This window comes from Salvia hispanica, chromosome 3, assembly GCF_023119035.1.
Source record: "Salvia hispanica cultivar TCC Black 2014 chromosome 3, UniMelb_Shisp_WGS_1.0, whole genome shotgun sequence".
Taxonomy (NCBI): Eukaryota; Viridiplantae; Streptophyta; class Magnoliopsida; order Lamiales; family Lamiaceae; genus Salvia; species Salvia hispanica.
In genome coordinates, this window is record NC_062967.1 from 17,565,309 (window position 1) to 17,580,144 (window position 14,836).

Below are 14,836 nucleotides of genomic sequence, written 5' to 3' on the forward strand. Positions count from 1 at the left end.
AGGCAACTCAACTTAAATTTGAAAAGTTTAACTTTGAAAGTTTAAGTTGAGTTCAAGCCCTTTTCAATTTTTTCCTTTTTCCCCCCATTTCATGGTTTTTTTTATTTATGTTCCGACGACACTTGTAAATTATATACATTGTTGTATTATTGTAATGTATTGACAATTGTATTATTGTAATGTATTGTTGTCCGTTACAAGTTACAACTCAAATTCAATAAAATTGATATGATTTTCACCTTATTCGTCTTATTTCAATTTAAATTATCCATTGTCTTGTTCCAATTTATTGTATAAATCCAAAATTCCAAATTATATAAGCAAAAAAAAAAAAAAAACCGTTGGAACCGCCAAAACCGAACCGGAACCGTGAGAACCGTACGAAAACCGGCGGTTCGGAACCGGAACCGGAACCGCCGGTTTTGGAACCGGAACCGGAACCGTCAAAAAGCCTCACGGTTCGGTTCCGGTTCCACATTTCGCGAAACCGGAACCGGCGGTTCCGAACCGGAACCGCCGGTTCACGAACCGTGGGCATCTCTAGTGTTGGCTCCTCGGAGCGATGGAAATTGGTGAAACTTCTAACTCTGCGACGAAAAACTGACTGGTACGCAATACAACCCCCTCTTCCGACGGTGGCCGGAAGTGTTGAACGAGATCCCAACGAGCTACGACAGTGAAGCGTAGCTATCTCAAGAATGTTTATGTGGACTAAATGGTGGAAGACTCATTTCTTCAGTGTTGATCTTCTATTTATAGGGCTGCTTGCCCTAATCCTAGGGATGTCAATCGGGCCAACCCATAGGGTTTCGGGCCAACCCTATTCGGGTTACGGGTCAATCGGGTGCGGGCTAATCGGATTGTGATTTTTTCGGGTTATAAAAGTTCAGCCCTAACCCTAAAAGATCGGGTTTCGGGCTAGCCCAACGGGTTAATCGGGTTACTACCGATAAAATTAACATGCAATCAATCCAATAAATAATGGTGATAATTAGTTATATTTATAAAATGTAAAATATTTAATTATGATAAATTTGAGATATATGCTTAAACTATAACATAAACATGATCAAATACTAATATTTGAGATTTATGCAAATTAAAACATAAACATCAAGAAATTTTAAAGCATGTTTTAGAAATTTAAATATATTTTTTAGTGAATTTGAAGTTTCTAATTTATTTATCTATTGTTATGTTAATAAAAATTTAATATACAATTTATATATTTAATATATAAAATTGAAAGTTATTTTTTTAGTAATATATATTATAATAAACCAATGAAGTGTCGAATTAGAGTCAAACAAATAGAACGATAGAAATTTTATCGGGTTTCCGGGCCAGCCCATCGGATTTTCGGGTCTGACCCCAACGGTTTTCGGGTTAGTTGGGCTGTAATTTTATCAGGCTAGATAACCCTATAAATTTGGTGGGTTATTCGGGTCAACCCACGGGTTGCGGGCTACATTGACATCCCTACCTAATCCCTAGGGTTGCTCCTTCTCTTGCAATGACTATTCTGCCCCTTCTCGAAAGATGATCATTTTAGCTCTCACTTCATCTCGTGCTTATACTCTAGGGCATGCAATCCTAATCAGTATAGCTCTCCTCTAGCGTTCTTTTCACCTGAAGCTTCCCTGGCCTCTCTCCTCTTCACTTGTTCGTCAAGCTGCACAACTTGGCAACTCTCTTGCACATAATATCCATTTAAAAGGCTCAAAACGCGACTTATCACACTGCTAATATATGGTTCGTTTATTTATTTTATTCCACTTAGTTCATAAATATAAGTTGTAGACATTGTTGCCAAATATGAAATGTTTCATTTAGAGTGAGTTGGGAGGAGTACATTTTTCTTTTTTGTTATGGACATGTATTGTAATTAACATATACTTTTAATCATATACATTATATTATTTTCTTATTATCCTTTTCTTTAATCTATTTATCTTATAATTTTTTTTAATTATTTAAAAATTACTTGTCCCGTGTATAGTACGGGTGATAACACTAGTTTATAATTTAAACACTCATGTGTATATCCATATCGATGCAGTACAGTTCATGCATATCTTTTTAAAATACAATAAAATAAAAAAGTCTTCTTTTACAACAGTACGTCATACAATATTTAATTGCGCCTTAGCACAACAAAGATGCCCGTGGAGCTTGTACTAGTTAGAGTTGAATGGAGCTTGTGTTGGTGTTGGATGGCCCTCACAAAAACTTGTTCCACAATCTCACTTCCAAAGTGAGTGGTCAAAGTCCCTTCAAATCCTGCTCTAATGTGCATTATTGCATTCTCACTATTCCCCGCAGATTCCAACTTCTCCATTTTCACAATTTCAAAGCATTTATTTTTTTCAATCAATCTCCTTATTTCCTCTATGTAAGGAAATATAATAGGAATGTTGAACGAATCCACTCGCTCTTGCGCTAATACTCCCTGCACACAGATTCATATAATGATAAAGTGATATATTAAATCAATTTTCGCAAATAGTACGTGATGCGATACCTCTTTGACCATGTCGATGAGGATGGACTCGATAAAAGTAAACGCGGCAGCCACACGATGCTGAGCATCTCTACTAAGCACGGCGCCCATGGTAATGAGTATCAGCCCTCCTGCTGCGATCTCCCGAGCTCTACATCTAAAAAATATCCCCATGTCTTCCTCGAACTGGTCTTGGTACGCTCTCGCCACCGCATCAGGGGCGCCAGTGTAGTGGATTTTAGCGGCGTTGGCCAACCCCTCCGGCACCCTGGACAGCCAGTTGAGTGTGGCCGAGGAATGGGCGATGTGGATGGAAGAGGAAGGGAATAGTCTGCCGTAGAAGGAGCCTGCCACGGCCGCGGCAAAGTAGTTCCTCCCGACAGGAAGAGAGGCTAATAGAGTGTTGAAATCGTTGCCTGTTTGATCGTTGAAGGCAACTTGGAATTCGAGGGTGGTTTTGTCGCACTTGCGTTGCAGGGCATCGATGATGGCTTCCATGGCGTGGAATGTGTTGGGCCCCACCGAACACCCGAGGTCGGCGACTACGAATGTGTCGGAATCACACAACAGCTTTTGTAGATCAAGATTCTCCATCACTGCCTCTTTCAATGTGTTCTCCAAAGCAGCTGCCACATTTCTCTGTATGTGGTTTCAGAAGCAAATTATACTAATTAATAATCAAACATGAAAAACAAAAATGGAATTTGACTGAACCTGCCAAGTTGAGTTTCTAGCGTAACTATATGTGCCGCTACCGCCATTCATCGGAGATGCCATTACAAATCCTGCTATTGATTTCAGAAGCTCAACTTGTACGATTCAGATATCTTCATATTCTATTTATACAATTTAATACTACTACTTAATAAGGTCATAATTTTACAAATTGATTTGAGTTTGCACTTACATGCCACTAAAAAAATACTGGAGTAGTTAGGCTGTTTGTCAACTTCCTTTTTAAAACTATATCATACCTTACACATGATATACTCCCATGTGCTTTTAAATATAATCAATCCAAATATTAACAATTTTAATTTTGGTGCTTCTTAATTAACATAATTTCTAGATGTTGACAACTCAACTTTTATTAGATCCCTCGCCTAATCTGCTAACTAATTGAAAACTATGTTTGGCATAAATAATAAAGACGTGCATTAGTCTCACAACAATTTAAGGCCCATATACTTTTAAATATAATAAATCTAGATATTAAATATAAGTTGTTATACACTCCCATTGTCAGCCGTTAATTGACTCGCTGTGATTTGACACAAAGTTTCAGAAATGTAATAGAAAGTGGGTTAAAAAAATTAATGTAATGTAAGTCATACTTTAATATACTCTCTCCATCCCAAAAAGATATACACTTTAGGTTTGGCACGAATTTTTATACAAAATTGGTAAAGTAAGAGAAAAAGGTAGAGAAAAAAAAGCAACTAAAATATTGTGAATGGAGAATGAGTCTCACCTCATTAGACAAAAAAGAGTTTTCAAAATTAAAAAAATACATATTCTTGTGATACAGCCGCCAGGAGGTTAGGCCGTTTTGAACCGGCCGGTTCGACCGAGAACCGCCAACCGGTTAAACCGATTATTTGAAATCTCAATAATTTTTTCAAAAATTAGAGCCAATTGGGATTCGAACTCCAAAGTTCATGTATGTAAGTCCACCTCCATTACCACTACACTATTTCACTTTTTGTGACATTACAATAACTTTATTTATTCTTATAATCAATGAATAAATTTTCATTCATTATGTGATTAGTTATTATTTTTATAAATTGATTAATTGTAGATATTGTAGGTTAATTATATTTTTTATTTAATAAACTTTAATATTAATTTATCACACTAAATTGGAATATTGTTATGTATAACTACAAATATCTCGCGATTTAGCAACGAATATTTCTGCTGCTAAATAACTTAACCCTAACTTAATTCCTTTACTAAATCACATTAGCAACGGATTAGTAGCGGATAAGGTCCGCCGCTAAAAACCTTGCTGCCAAATGGCTTGCCGCGTACACCATCCGCTGCTAAGATTTAGCAACGGATTTCCGACACACAGAATCCGCTACTAAATGTTGATCAAATCAGAAACGAAAATTAATCATTTTTTAGCAACCGATATAGTCCGCTACTGGAATTTTTTAATTTTATTTTTATATTTCTATTCCGTTGCTATTCCGTTGCTAATTTTAATATTATATTCCAGAAAACTTATTTTATTGCTTATCTAGTTACGGTAACCTGTTTACTACCCACCTACATTTCAACAAATAAATCATAATAATTCTTTGTAGCAAAAGATAATAATAGATATACTAATAAGTATTTTGGAGATTACATGAAGTTCGATGTTGTCATGACTCTAAAAGCTCGAGTTATGGGACTGATGGGACATGAACTGGTCCATCTTCTCATTTAGAATCTTCATATCTTCTTCTAATTTCATTCTCTTCTAGCGCTCTTCATTGAATTTTTCACTTGATGACTCGTCCCTCCAACAGTGTGTGTAGAGGAATTATCTACAAGGCATGGCCCGAGATCTCCGGGTCCAACCATCCTCCTCTTTTTGTCGAGACGACCTCCCATAACTTGATTTACAAAAATATCATTCAAGTTGGCATTTTCGCCTTGAGCAACAGCAAGTTCAGTGACATTCGCCTAGTTAATATGAATGAAAATAAATGTTATATGAATAATCAATTGATTATATCTAAATACATACATATTTATAACTTACAGCAATATCCGCAGTCCTCTTATATATGAATTCCCCATTCTTGCAGTGTAGTGTCATGAATGATTCATATGAAACTTCAGCAATGGGAACACCCTTTCCTTTTGCCTATTTATTAAAAACATAATAAAACAAACATTATATGGGGTCCTGTCAGGTTAAGATTTTTGGGCCTAATTGAGAATTGAGATGAAATCTCAGCCACTCATCCAGAATATTTATGAAATGTCAACATGCAGTTTATGTCAACTAGGGGGTATTATCGTCAATAGCCTGCACATCAAATGTCAATAGTCTGCATCAATGTCAACACCTTATAGTTGACATTATATGTGTATAGTTGACATAATCCACAACATTTTCGAAATGTCAATAGCATGTAGTTTATGTCAACTACCGAGATTATCGAATGTGAACAACTAAAATGTCAACAACTAAAAAATAAAACTTATAATTCACATATCAATAGCGAGATTATCGATTGTCAACAACTTGTATTAAAATGTCAACAACTAAAAAATAACACTTATAATTCACATATCAATACCGAGATTATCGAATGTCAACAACTCGTATTAAAATGTCAACAACTAAAAAATAACACTTATAATTCACATAACAATAGCGTGAATATCGAATGTCAACAAGTCATATTAAAATGTCAACAACAAAAAAATAACACATATAATTCACATATCAATAGCCAGAATATCGAATGTCAACAACTCGTATTAAAATATCAACAACTATAAAATAACGCTTATAATTCACATATCAATAGCCAGAATATAAAATGTCAACAACTCGTATTAAAATGTCAACAACTAAAAAATAACACTTATAATTCACATATCAATAACCAGAATATCAAATGTCAACGACTCGTTTTAAAATGTCAACAACTAAAAAATAACACTATAATGCACATATTAATGGCACGAATATCAAGTGTCAACAACTTGTATTAAAATGTCAACAACTAAAAAATAACACTTATAATTCACATATCAATAGTCAAATATCAACTGTCAACAACCTATAGCAAAATGTCAACAACTTTCACCGACGACGACGACTTCCATTCGTGCAATCAACGATTTCTCGGTCAACAAATAGAATGAAATTAGGCTGAATCAGCAGATGTTGACGATTAATACGGCGCATGAAACATAATTTCTAGAGAGAGAAACAATAAATTAATGATTTCTCCTACGAATTGAACCTTCAATCATAGGCAAACGCAACGAGATTTCTCGAAATCCGAACAACTACATAAAAGACTCAATTCAACTAAACAAAAATTAATAAACAAAGAAGGAATTTGCAGAAAGATCAAAGACAACAACTGGTAAACAAGCATCAGATCTAGGAAATTTATGCAGAAACAAAACCTCTCTTTACTGTAGAAGTATTCAATTGAAAACATAGGATACCTTCAAAAATCAAAATCAGTGAGACAGATCTGAAATTGAGAGATGAAATTGAGATATATTAATCAATATTACTGTAGAAGCCTCCACCGCGCCGATGCTGGCCGCAATTGCCCAGCCACCTCTTGTTGCTGCAGTCATTTGATTTCTCCGTTAATCAAATAATTAAAAAATAAAATAAAAGATGTGTATACTGATTGATCGATTGATGCAAACCGTGCTGAGATTTGAAGATAATCCGATCTCCTCTATTCTTCAAAGCCTGAATCGAACGCTTGTCGTCGCCGGAAACGAAGAGCGAGAAGAAATAAATGAGGAACGAGAAAGGATTAACGGAGCGCATCCGCCATTTCAGAGCTCCGAGGATCAACATCTCCTTACTCTCGATCCTTGCGGAATTGAAGATCAAACCTCCATCATCATCCTGCAATTCAACGCGAGGAAGGTGTAAATCAAAAATGCTGATGAATTGAAAACTGATTAATCGCAAAATTACCGCGAGATCGGAGACTGAGAGCTCCATTGATATGGCATCCGCAGCAGAGGAAGAAGAAGCAGAGCGCGGAGACTAAACACACGGCTTCGAAGGCGGAGATGAATTTGAAAAGGACGGCATCTATAAACTAGAGGTGCAGATTGAACCTCTTCTTCTACCGCAATGCGGCGGAGCTCTTCAACTTCCACGGCCACGAACTGCTACCGTCACCGCTGCCGGAGGAGGTGCTTCTCCCGCTCTCGCTCCGGCTGCTGCTACTGCTGCTGAGGTCGGCGATTGAGACGGTCTGGAGCTCATCGGAGGCGTCGAGGTAGGATAGGGTGGCGTTGAGGAGCTTGCCGCCGGCAGAGATTGTGGCGGAGATTTTTGGGGCGGCGGAGAAGCAGATGGGTTGGGATGGAAAACAACTGCAGGGATTTGGGAAAAAGAGAACAGCGGAAGTACATAATTTAAACATGAAATTACCATTCTGCCATTCCATAATTAATTAATCTGAAAATATTTTCTATGTAGCAAATTCTGGACCACTCATTTAATAAAAATGAGTGGCTGATATTACATCTCATTTCTCAATTAGCCTAAAAAATCTCAATTGATCACAACCCAATATATAGGTGTATATATATAACACTTACCAACTTTTGAGCTTTTGCTGCAACTGAAGTTGAGCCTCTGTAAGTAAGAGTAATTCTTACTGTATCCGGTTCCGGGACCATCTGGCTCAGAAAGTCTGGCCTTTTTTGTAAGTATCGACTTTTCTATCACATCGGGATCCTTCCAATGCTCTAGCAATCCTTTCCACGTCACTTCTGACACGTAACTCGGTCTTGCTTTATTAGGAGCGTTAAACTTTTTTAAGCGGGTAATAAAGGACGAAAATCTGATTGCAGCTTTTCGTTTTCCAAAGGACCCACACCTCCTGCTCCCATGAATCAAGCCAGAAATATGATTTTTGTAGAAAGATGAAATATTAATATATATTCCTAGGCAATATCCAAAAGTCAATAAAGCAATTCAAAATTAGAACACAAGAGAGAAAATACAGAGATGTGTAAAATGTTCTGCAGATGAAATTTAAAAACAAGTACTCCCTCCGTCCCACTTAAAATGCAACATTTGGGAATCGGCACGGGATTTTATGTAGTGTTGTTTTGTGAGTTAAAGAAGAGAGAGGAAAGTAAGAGAGATGAAAAAGTAGAGATAGAGTTGTTTCCATTTTAGGAAACGTTTCATTTTTAATGGGACAGTTACAAAAGGAAAACGTTTCATTTTTAATGGGACAGAAGGAATATTTAATCAAACTGTACAAATCTATGTACCTTAACAAAGGTTTACATAGTGATGATTTAACCTTTTACAATGTCAAGGTTCATCATACTGCAAATACTATTACATTTGCTATATTTGGAAGTAAACCATGTTAGTAACATAAACAAATCAATTAAAATACTCCAACCATCCAAAAATAGTATATGAAAGTCAAATCTAAGGCCTAAACAAACCGCACATATATGCACATTCTATGAATGCAAATGCTGTAAAAATTGTACTCCATATTCTCACACACCACTCATTATATCAAATCCAAATAATCACCAAATTCAAATCATGGATTCTTGATTTATGAATCTGCTTGATTAATTTTGATTCACATTTGTTTAATGGGTTTAAACTATAGTATAACAATCTGAGCTATATGAATATGTATAAAAGAATCGGAGAATGTGAGAATCACAAGCAATCAAACTAATACTTACTCGAAACTCCTCAAAGTAACCCTTCTTAACGTCATCTGGGGTTTTAGCACATGTAAAACCCGTTGGATTTCGGATTTGGTGAAATGATGAGGTAATTTTACTTGCCATCTGCCAATGGGCCAATAATTTCCTACAATATTTTAATATTAGTTAATATATAATAACAAGAATCTTAATTAATAATCAATAACCAATATAACAAACCCAGAGTGGGAATCCCTTTCAATTTTTATCATCCTATCAGGCACTACATGGTCATCATCTTCCATGAAATTGACATTCTCGTGGATGTTTCGTTCGGTTGATCTCATTTGAGAGGACTCGCCGGTGATAGTGTGATGGCCACGGTGATGATACATATCTAAATCACTGCAAAAAAACATAAGTGAACATTAGTAAATATTCATGTGTTTCTGGTCAAGCCACTCCACCCAAGAAAAGAAAGGAATAGAAATAAACTAAAGAAAGAAGAATTGCAGCGGCAGATTGCAACACTGCAGCAGTTTATAATTCAACTCTCTCATAATGTACTCAAGTTCTAATCCCTAATGTACTCTTCGGATGACTTTCTAAATTACCAAAAATATCATTCTAGTTAACCAAAAACTGAAATCAGTAACAAACAATAATCCTAATTAAGCAAAAGTGCCAACTAAACATAAATTTCCCAATAGAATTGATCGAACATAAACTATAACGCTTTTGCCATACATTCTAAAATTGGTACCTCTTTGGCCTTATTCAAAATATGAGGGAACACCACATTCACAAGCAAGTAATTGAATATGCAAAATTTAGATGATCATTGCGGGATAGATAGAGATAGAGAGAGGGGGAGAAAAACCCGTGAGAGGAGAAGCAGAGATGCGGAGGACGACGACGAGGAGGCGGCGGCGGCGGCGTCGAGGACGCAGCAGTTGCGTTTAGAGAGTCAGTGGAGTTGAAGCGACGTAGGAGGAATGGTTAGAGTCGTGCGTTGTGGTGTGTGAGTTGAGTTAATTATATAAGTATTAATTAATACTCTAATTATGTTACACAATTTCCAATTGGTTTATATGAATCTTCTATCATATTGACAAAATCAATAAAAGACATAAAATATAATTTTATTTGTGGCTTAAACAAAAACATCAGCTAATTAAATGACATAAAACTAATTAAAACATTATTTTAATTAAAAATTGTATATTTGTTTTGGATTTGATCATGTGAATATTTGTTATAAATTTCCTTATGTCACTTATTTTTATTGCTATTCTATTAACAAAATTAATATCATAAATAATTCAATTAAATTTAAAATTTAAAGGTATTATATATGTATACAGGTTATGGAAAATATTAAATTTTAACTTAAATATCTACAAAATTAAGAAAAATATATTATTTTATTTAAAAAATGTACTCCCTCTGTTCTATGAGAGTTGAGTCATCTTTCTATTTTAGTAGTATATTCCACCATAGTAAAGTTGTTTACCATTTTAGCAAAAAGCAAATCTTTTCCCTCTCCTACTCAATTCATTCTCTTACTTTATTAATATTCTTTCTACTTTTTCCTCTTTACTACTTTATTATCTCTTCATTTAGTATACTTTAATATATCTTTCTTAATATCCATAAAAAAAATGACTTTACTACCGCGGAACGAAGGGAAAATATTTATTTTAGATCAAACTCAAAATCATCTGAAAATTTGGTATTAATTTTCCTATATCACTTCTTTTGTATTACTACTATTAACTAATAACAAAAATAATTCATATATGATTCAACTAAATTTAAAATTTAGGGGTATTTTATACGTGTACAGTTTATGTACATTTATCTTTATTTGGATAACAATAAACTTACATAAATTGTACTTACATAAATACGAATTAACTTAAAATAAATTATGCTAGTCATTCCGCAATAATTTAAGAAAATATTAAATTTTAAATTATATATCTTCAAATTAAAAAAAAAAATATTATTCTAAACAAAAATTGTATATTTATTTTGGATCAAACTCGAAATCGTGAAATTTTGTTATAAATTTCCGATATCACTTCTTTTGTATTGCTTTAAACTAATACTCCCTCCGTCCGTGAAATGTTGTCCAGTTTTGCCATTTCGCTCGGTCGGTGAAAAGTTGTCCACTTTACTTTTTTTCCATTTTTGTACATGGACCCCGCTTTCCACTAACTCTTTGCATTCACATTCTATTATAAAACTAATATATAAATACGAGATCCTCATTCCGCTAACCGTCTCAACTCACTTTTCTTCATATTTCTTTAAACTCGTGCCAATTCAAACTTTGACAATAATTCATGAACGAAACGAGGTACAAAACTAATTCATAAATAATTCAATTAAATTTAAAATTTAGGGGTATTAATCTAGCAGCGGAATAGTAACGAATATTTTCCCTGCTATTGCCTACTGACGGAAAGGAATCCGTTGCTAAATTATTTATTTTCAAAATTTTGAATTTTTTTAACAAAAATAATAATAGCAGCAGATATGTCTGCTACTATTTTCTAGCGGATGCGAATCCGTTGCTATAGACATTAAATTTCGTAATTTAGATTTTTATTAATAAATAAATAATTATTAGTAGTGGATGTGTCTGCTACTAGTTACTAGCACGCACCGATCCGCTACTAAATCCGTTACTAAATATCACGCGTTGTTATACCGCCAAATTTTATTGAAAATTCGCTACTAAATCCCCTACTAATGATTGCAATGGACATTCCGCTTCTAATTCCGCCACTAATAGTGTCGGATCAGTGTCCGCTGCTAAATTCCGTTGCTAAATCGCGAGATTTTTGTAGTGTATATTTAATTAATAGTATATGTTTTAATATGTTATACAAGTTTGTGTTAAAATGACAACACCTCTTTAAGTGACACTGTGACACCATATATCCAGCAATATTATAAAAGCTACGCAGCAATATTATAAACGCTACACATCAATCTATAGATTGCTGTATAGCGTGTTGGATATTGTTGGCCGAGAAAAAATTGCTATATACAGTGTTGTATATTGCTGGCCGAGATTTTTACACTTGAGCATTTTTTTATTGCCACACGACAGTTTATTATTCGTCCATGTGTACAAATGATTGACTAGGAATGGTGGTATGGTGTTATTTTTAGAGATGTTGTCATTTTAACGCACTCCTATTATACATATACTATACTTATATAATTATAGGGTAGCATTAAGCTCACTAAAAAATAATTATAATGATATTTATATTTCTCTAAAATTTAATCATACTTATCCTCATTAAGTTCACTAATATTTTATATTTTAATAATACTTATCCTCTATAAAAAATATATATGAATTTGATCAAAACCACATTTTATTATATAAAAAATTTGATATAATTATATAATATATATTTAATTAATATGCTTCAGAAAACCAGTTCTACCAGTGGTTGGATCGGTCTGATCGGTTGAACCGTGAACCAATAGCTTCGCCGGTTCGCTTATTGGTCCGGTTTTTAAAACATTGTGCAAATCTGTAATTCCTACACACATTTTGTAGCATGATAGATAGCATAATTAGGAAGAGATGCCCAAGGTTCCTTGAGCCGGTGAAATTAGAACAGCGGATTACGATTTGGAACCGGAACCGCAAGAAAAAAATGGTTTCATCTAGAGAATATGGCATTAGAGAGATACTACTATGATAAGGCTCGTTTCATGCATTGGTTTTGGGTTAAAATTTTGTACTTTTGGGGCGCTAATCTATGTTTCCGAGTTCATGTGCGTAACAAATCTGCCAGACCTAGAAGTTGTTGTTACCTGACCTGGCAGATGCAAAATAGATGAAATTGAAGTGAAAATCAGATGTCGTCGTCCAGACCTGGGAGGATCAGAAGTTGGCGACAGGAGCAGGAAGGAGCAAGAGCAGATTTTAGAGCATCTTATTCAAGGGCACAAGCGTCAAATCACCAGAAGGATGCCCTAGGGATCAGAGTCTCACCTATATAAAGAGCTCAAACTTAAGGAAGAAGGCAACAGCTACATATCATCCATCATCTACACATTACATCCCTAGACACTCTCTTAGCTCACTCCTGAAGTTCCTTGTTCCATTCCTGTTTTTTCACACTTCAAATATTCATTTCACTTGCTGCGCATTTGGAGATGGGGTGATTTCTGGCCGTCGTGGTGGTTCTCAACGTTTAGCTGTCGTGTAACACCGCCTTGTGAAGGCGAAGAAACAATATTTACCTTGCTTTGTTTAGTTTGTTTTTTGTTTAGTACTTGTTGGTTTTTAGTTTCGTAACTTTAGTTTCTGACTTTGATCTACTGGATTCGAACCTATTTCTCATTATTATGGAAGTTTATGTTGATTTTTGTTGGATCTCGCTGAGTTGATGTTTATTTCTTGCTTTTCGCTTTCATTATTATTGATTGTTGCATGTTTGGAGCTGAGATCTGTTGGTTTGTTGTTGGAGGTTGTGGTTTTACGTATGGAGATGTTTGGATCTGTTGAATCATGGTGGATTTGAGTTGGAATTTCGTAGATCTGGTGTTTGCTGTTTACATTCTGCATGATTATGACTATTTACTTTCTGTTTCTTCATCTGCTAGGTCCAGTAGCGTAGATCTGTTAAGTTTCGGCTTTAAATTCTCGTTTTAAGCTTAGATCTGAAGTTTGCTCTGTTTTTATGGTGTTAAATGCTCTGTTCTTTCTGATATTCTCGTTTGATTCATGAAGAAGATGAAGTTTGTTGGTAGTTAGAATCAGATCTGCTTTTGTCAGTACTTTCGGCATGTCATTTTACTTTTCTGCAGTTTTTCCAGACCCTGGTCGTTTATTAGGAAAGTCTGTCTAGTACGTTAACTCCAGTTGTTTTAAAACTTTCAAATATTTCGTTTCTCAAAGTCATGCATGTTCCGTACGTTCTCGTTTCTTAGACCCAGTAGGTAGAGTAAAATAGTTTAAGTCTCTCAAACCCAGTAGTTTTAGTACTCGACCCACAAATTGTGTGGCAGCAGCCAACCTGTCACGACCGCACTTTGCTAGGGATAGCAAAGCCGGAAACCCGTGACTAGGGGTGGGAGATAAGAAGAGGGGAAGGGGGAAACAATATCTGAATATCCACTTGGAAATAAAGGGAAACAACTTCAAATTAACTTTTAATCAGAAGAACTCGAATGGAGATCTTACTCTTCAATAATAAATATTTGTCAGAGTATAGAAGAACAATACGCAACGGAATGAACACCCTCCGGCGGTCTCTCTCTTCTCTGTCTCCCTCTCTTCTCTCTCCGATCTACCGCCGCCGCCACTGTGCATGCACAGGCAGCGGCTTCGGCCTCCTCCATACCTCGCGCTGCCGGAGCAGCTCCCCGAAGCCACCACAGTTACCGCCTCCTCGCCGAACTTCCAACTCCCAAAAGGTAAGGATTTATTTAAAATTCTTCCCTGCTTTGTTTTTATTTTCTAAAAAAATTTTAAAGCTTTGATTTAAAAGTTTTTGCTGTATCAAACTTGTAGATTACTAATTGCTATGTAGCAGTGGCGGATTGGGGCGTGGGGCTGTCGTTGTCGGCGACGGGGTGCCGAATTTCGGCTACAGGATGTCCCGGGCAGATTCACATCCTAAGCTAAGTATTCCCATTTCTCTCTGGTTATTTTGGTGGTAGGATCCTAGCTTTCTTTTATATATTTAAATTTGGTGAACTTGGGTATTGTCTTGTTATGATGAAGTTTCTGTTATTGATCGGGGCTTATGAGCCGTTGATTTCTCTACATTAGTATTGAATGCCCACTTGTTTAGAAAGATATGAATCTTCTTCTTTACTGCAAATGCATCTTACTATATTTTTATTAGTGACTTAATGTTTTAATTAATAGCTAATTGTATCTTACTTCCTCTAATTATC

General features: G+C 35.4%; 2 protein-coding genes across 3 annotated transcripts; both read right to left on the minus strand.

Moving 5' to 3' along the window:
• Nucleotides 1-2,017: 2,017 nt before the first annotated feature.
• Nucleotides 2,018-3,458, minus strand: LOC125216234 (loganic acid O-methyltransferase-like). The gene is made up of 3 exons (XM_048117894.1): nucleotides 3,215-3,458; nucleotides 2,522-3,139; nucleotides 2,018-2,449 (listed from the first exon to the last, which is right to left on the minus strand). The coding sequence occupies exons 1-3, from the start codon at nucleotides 3,275-3,277 to the stop codon at nucleotides 2,135-2,137; spliced, it is 996 nt and encodes a 331-aa protein (XP_047973851.1). The 5' UTR covers nucleotides 3,278-3,458; the 3' UTR covers nucleotides 2,018-2,134.
• A 2,896-nt stretch (nucleotides 3,459-6,354) lies between these two features.
• On the minus strand, nucleotides 6,355-14,162 carry LOC125212150. 2 transcript variants are annotated; one of them, XR_007174617.1, is made up of 5 exons: nucleotides 14,118-14,162; nucleotides 8,936-9,304; nucleotides 7,179-8,097; nucleotides 6,899-7,106; nucleotides 6,355-6,813 (listed from the first exon to the last, which is right to left on the minus strand). XR_007174617.1 is itself a non-coding variant. In XM_048112232.1 (5 exons), exons 2-4 carry the CDS (start codon nucleotides 8,968-8,970, stop codon nucleotides 7,356-7,358), a joined length of 549 nt encoding a protein of 182 aa, XP_047968189.1. In that variant the 5' UTR covers nucleotides 8,971-9,304; nucleotides 14,118-14,162; the 3' UTR covers nucleotides 6,847-7,106; nucleotides 7,179-7,355. The 2 variants fall into 2 exon arrangements, 1 of the variants encoding a protein (XP_047968189.1); XM_048112232.1 differs by lacking the exon at nucleotides 6,355-6,813 and having other exon boundaries at nucleotides 6,847-7,106; nucleotides 7,179-7,585; nucleotides 7,814-8,097.
• Between the last annotated feature and the right edge of the window lie 674 nt (nucleotides 14,163-14,836).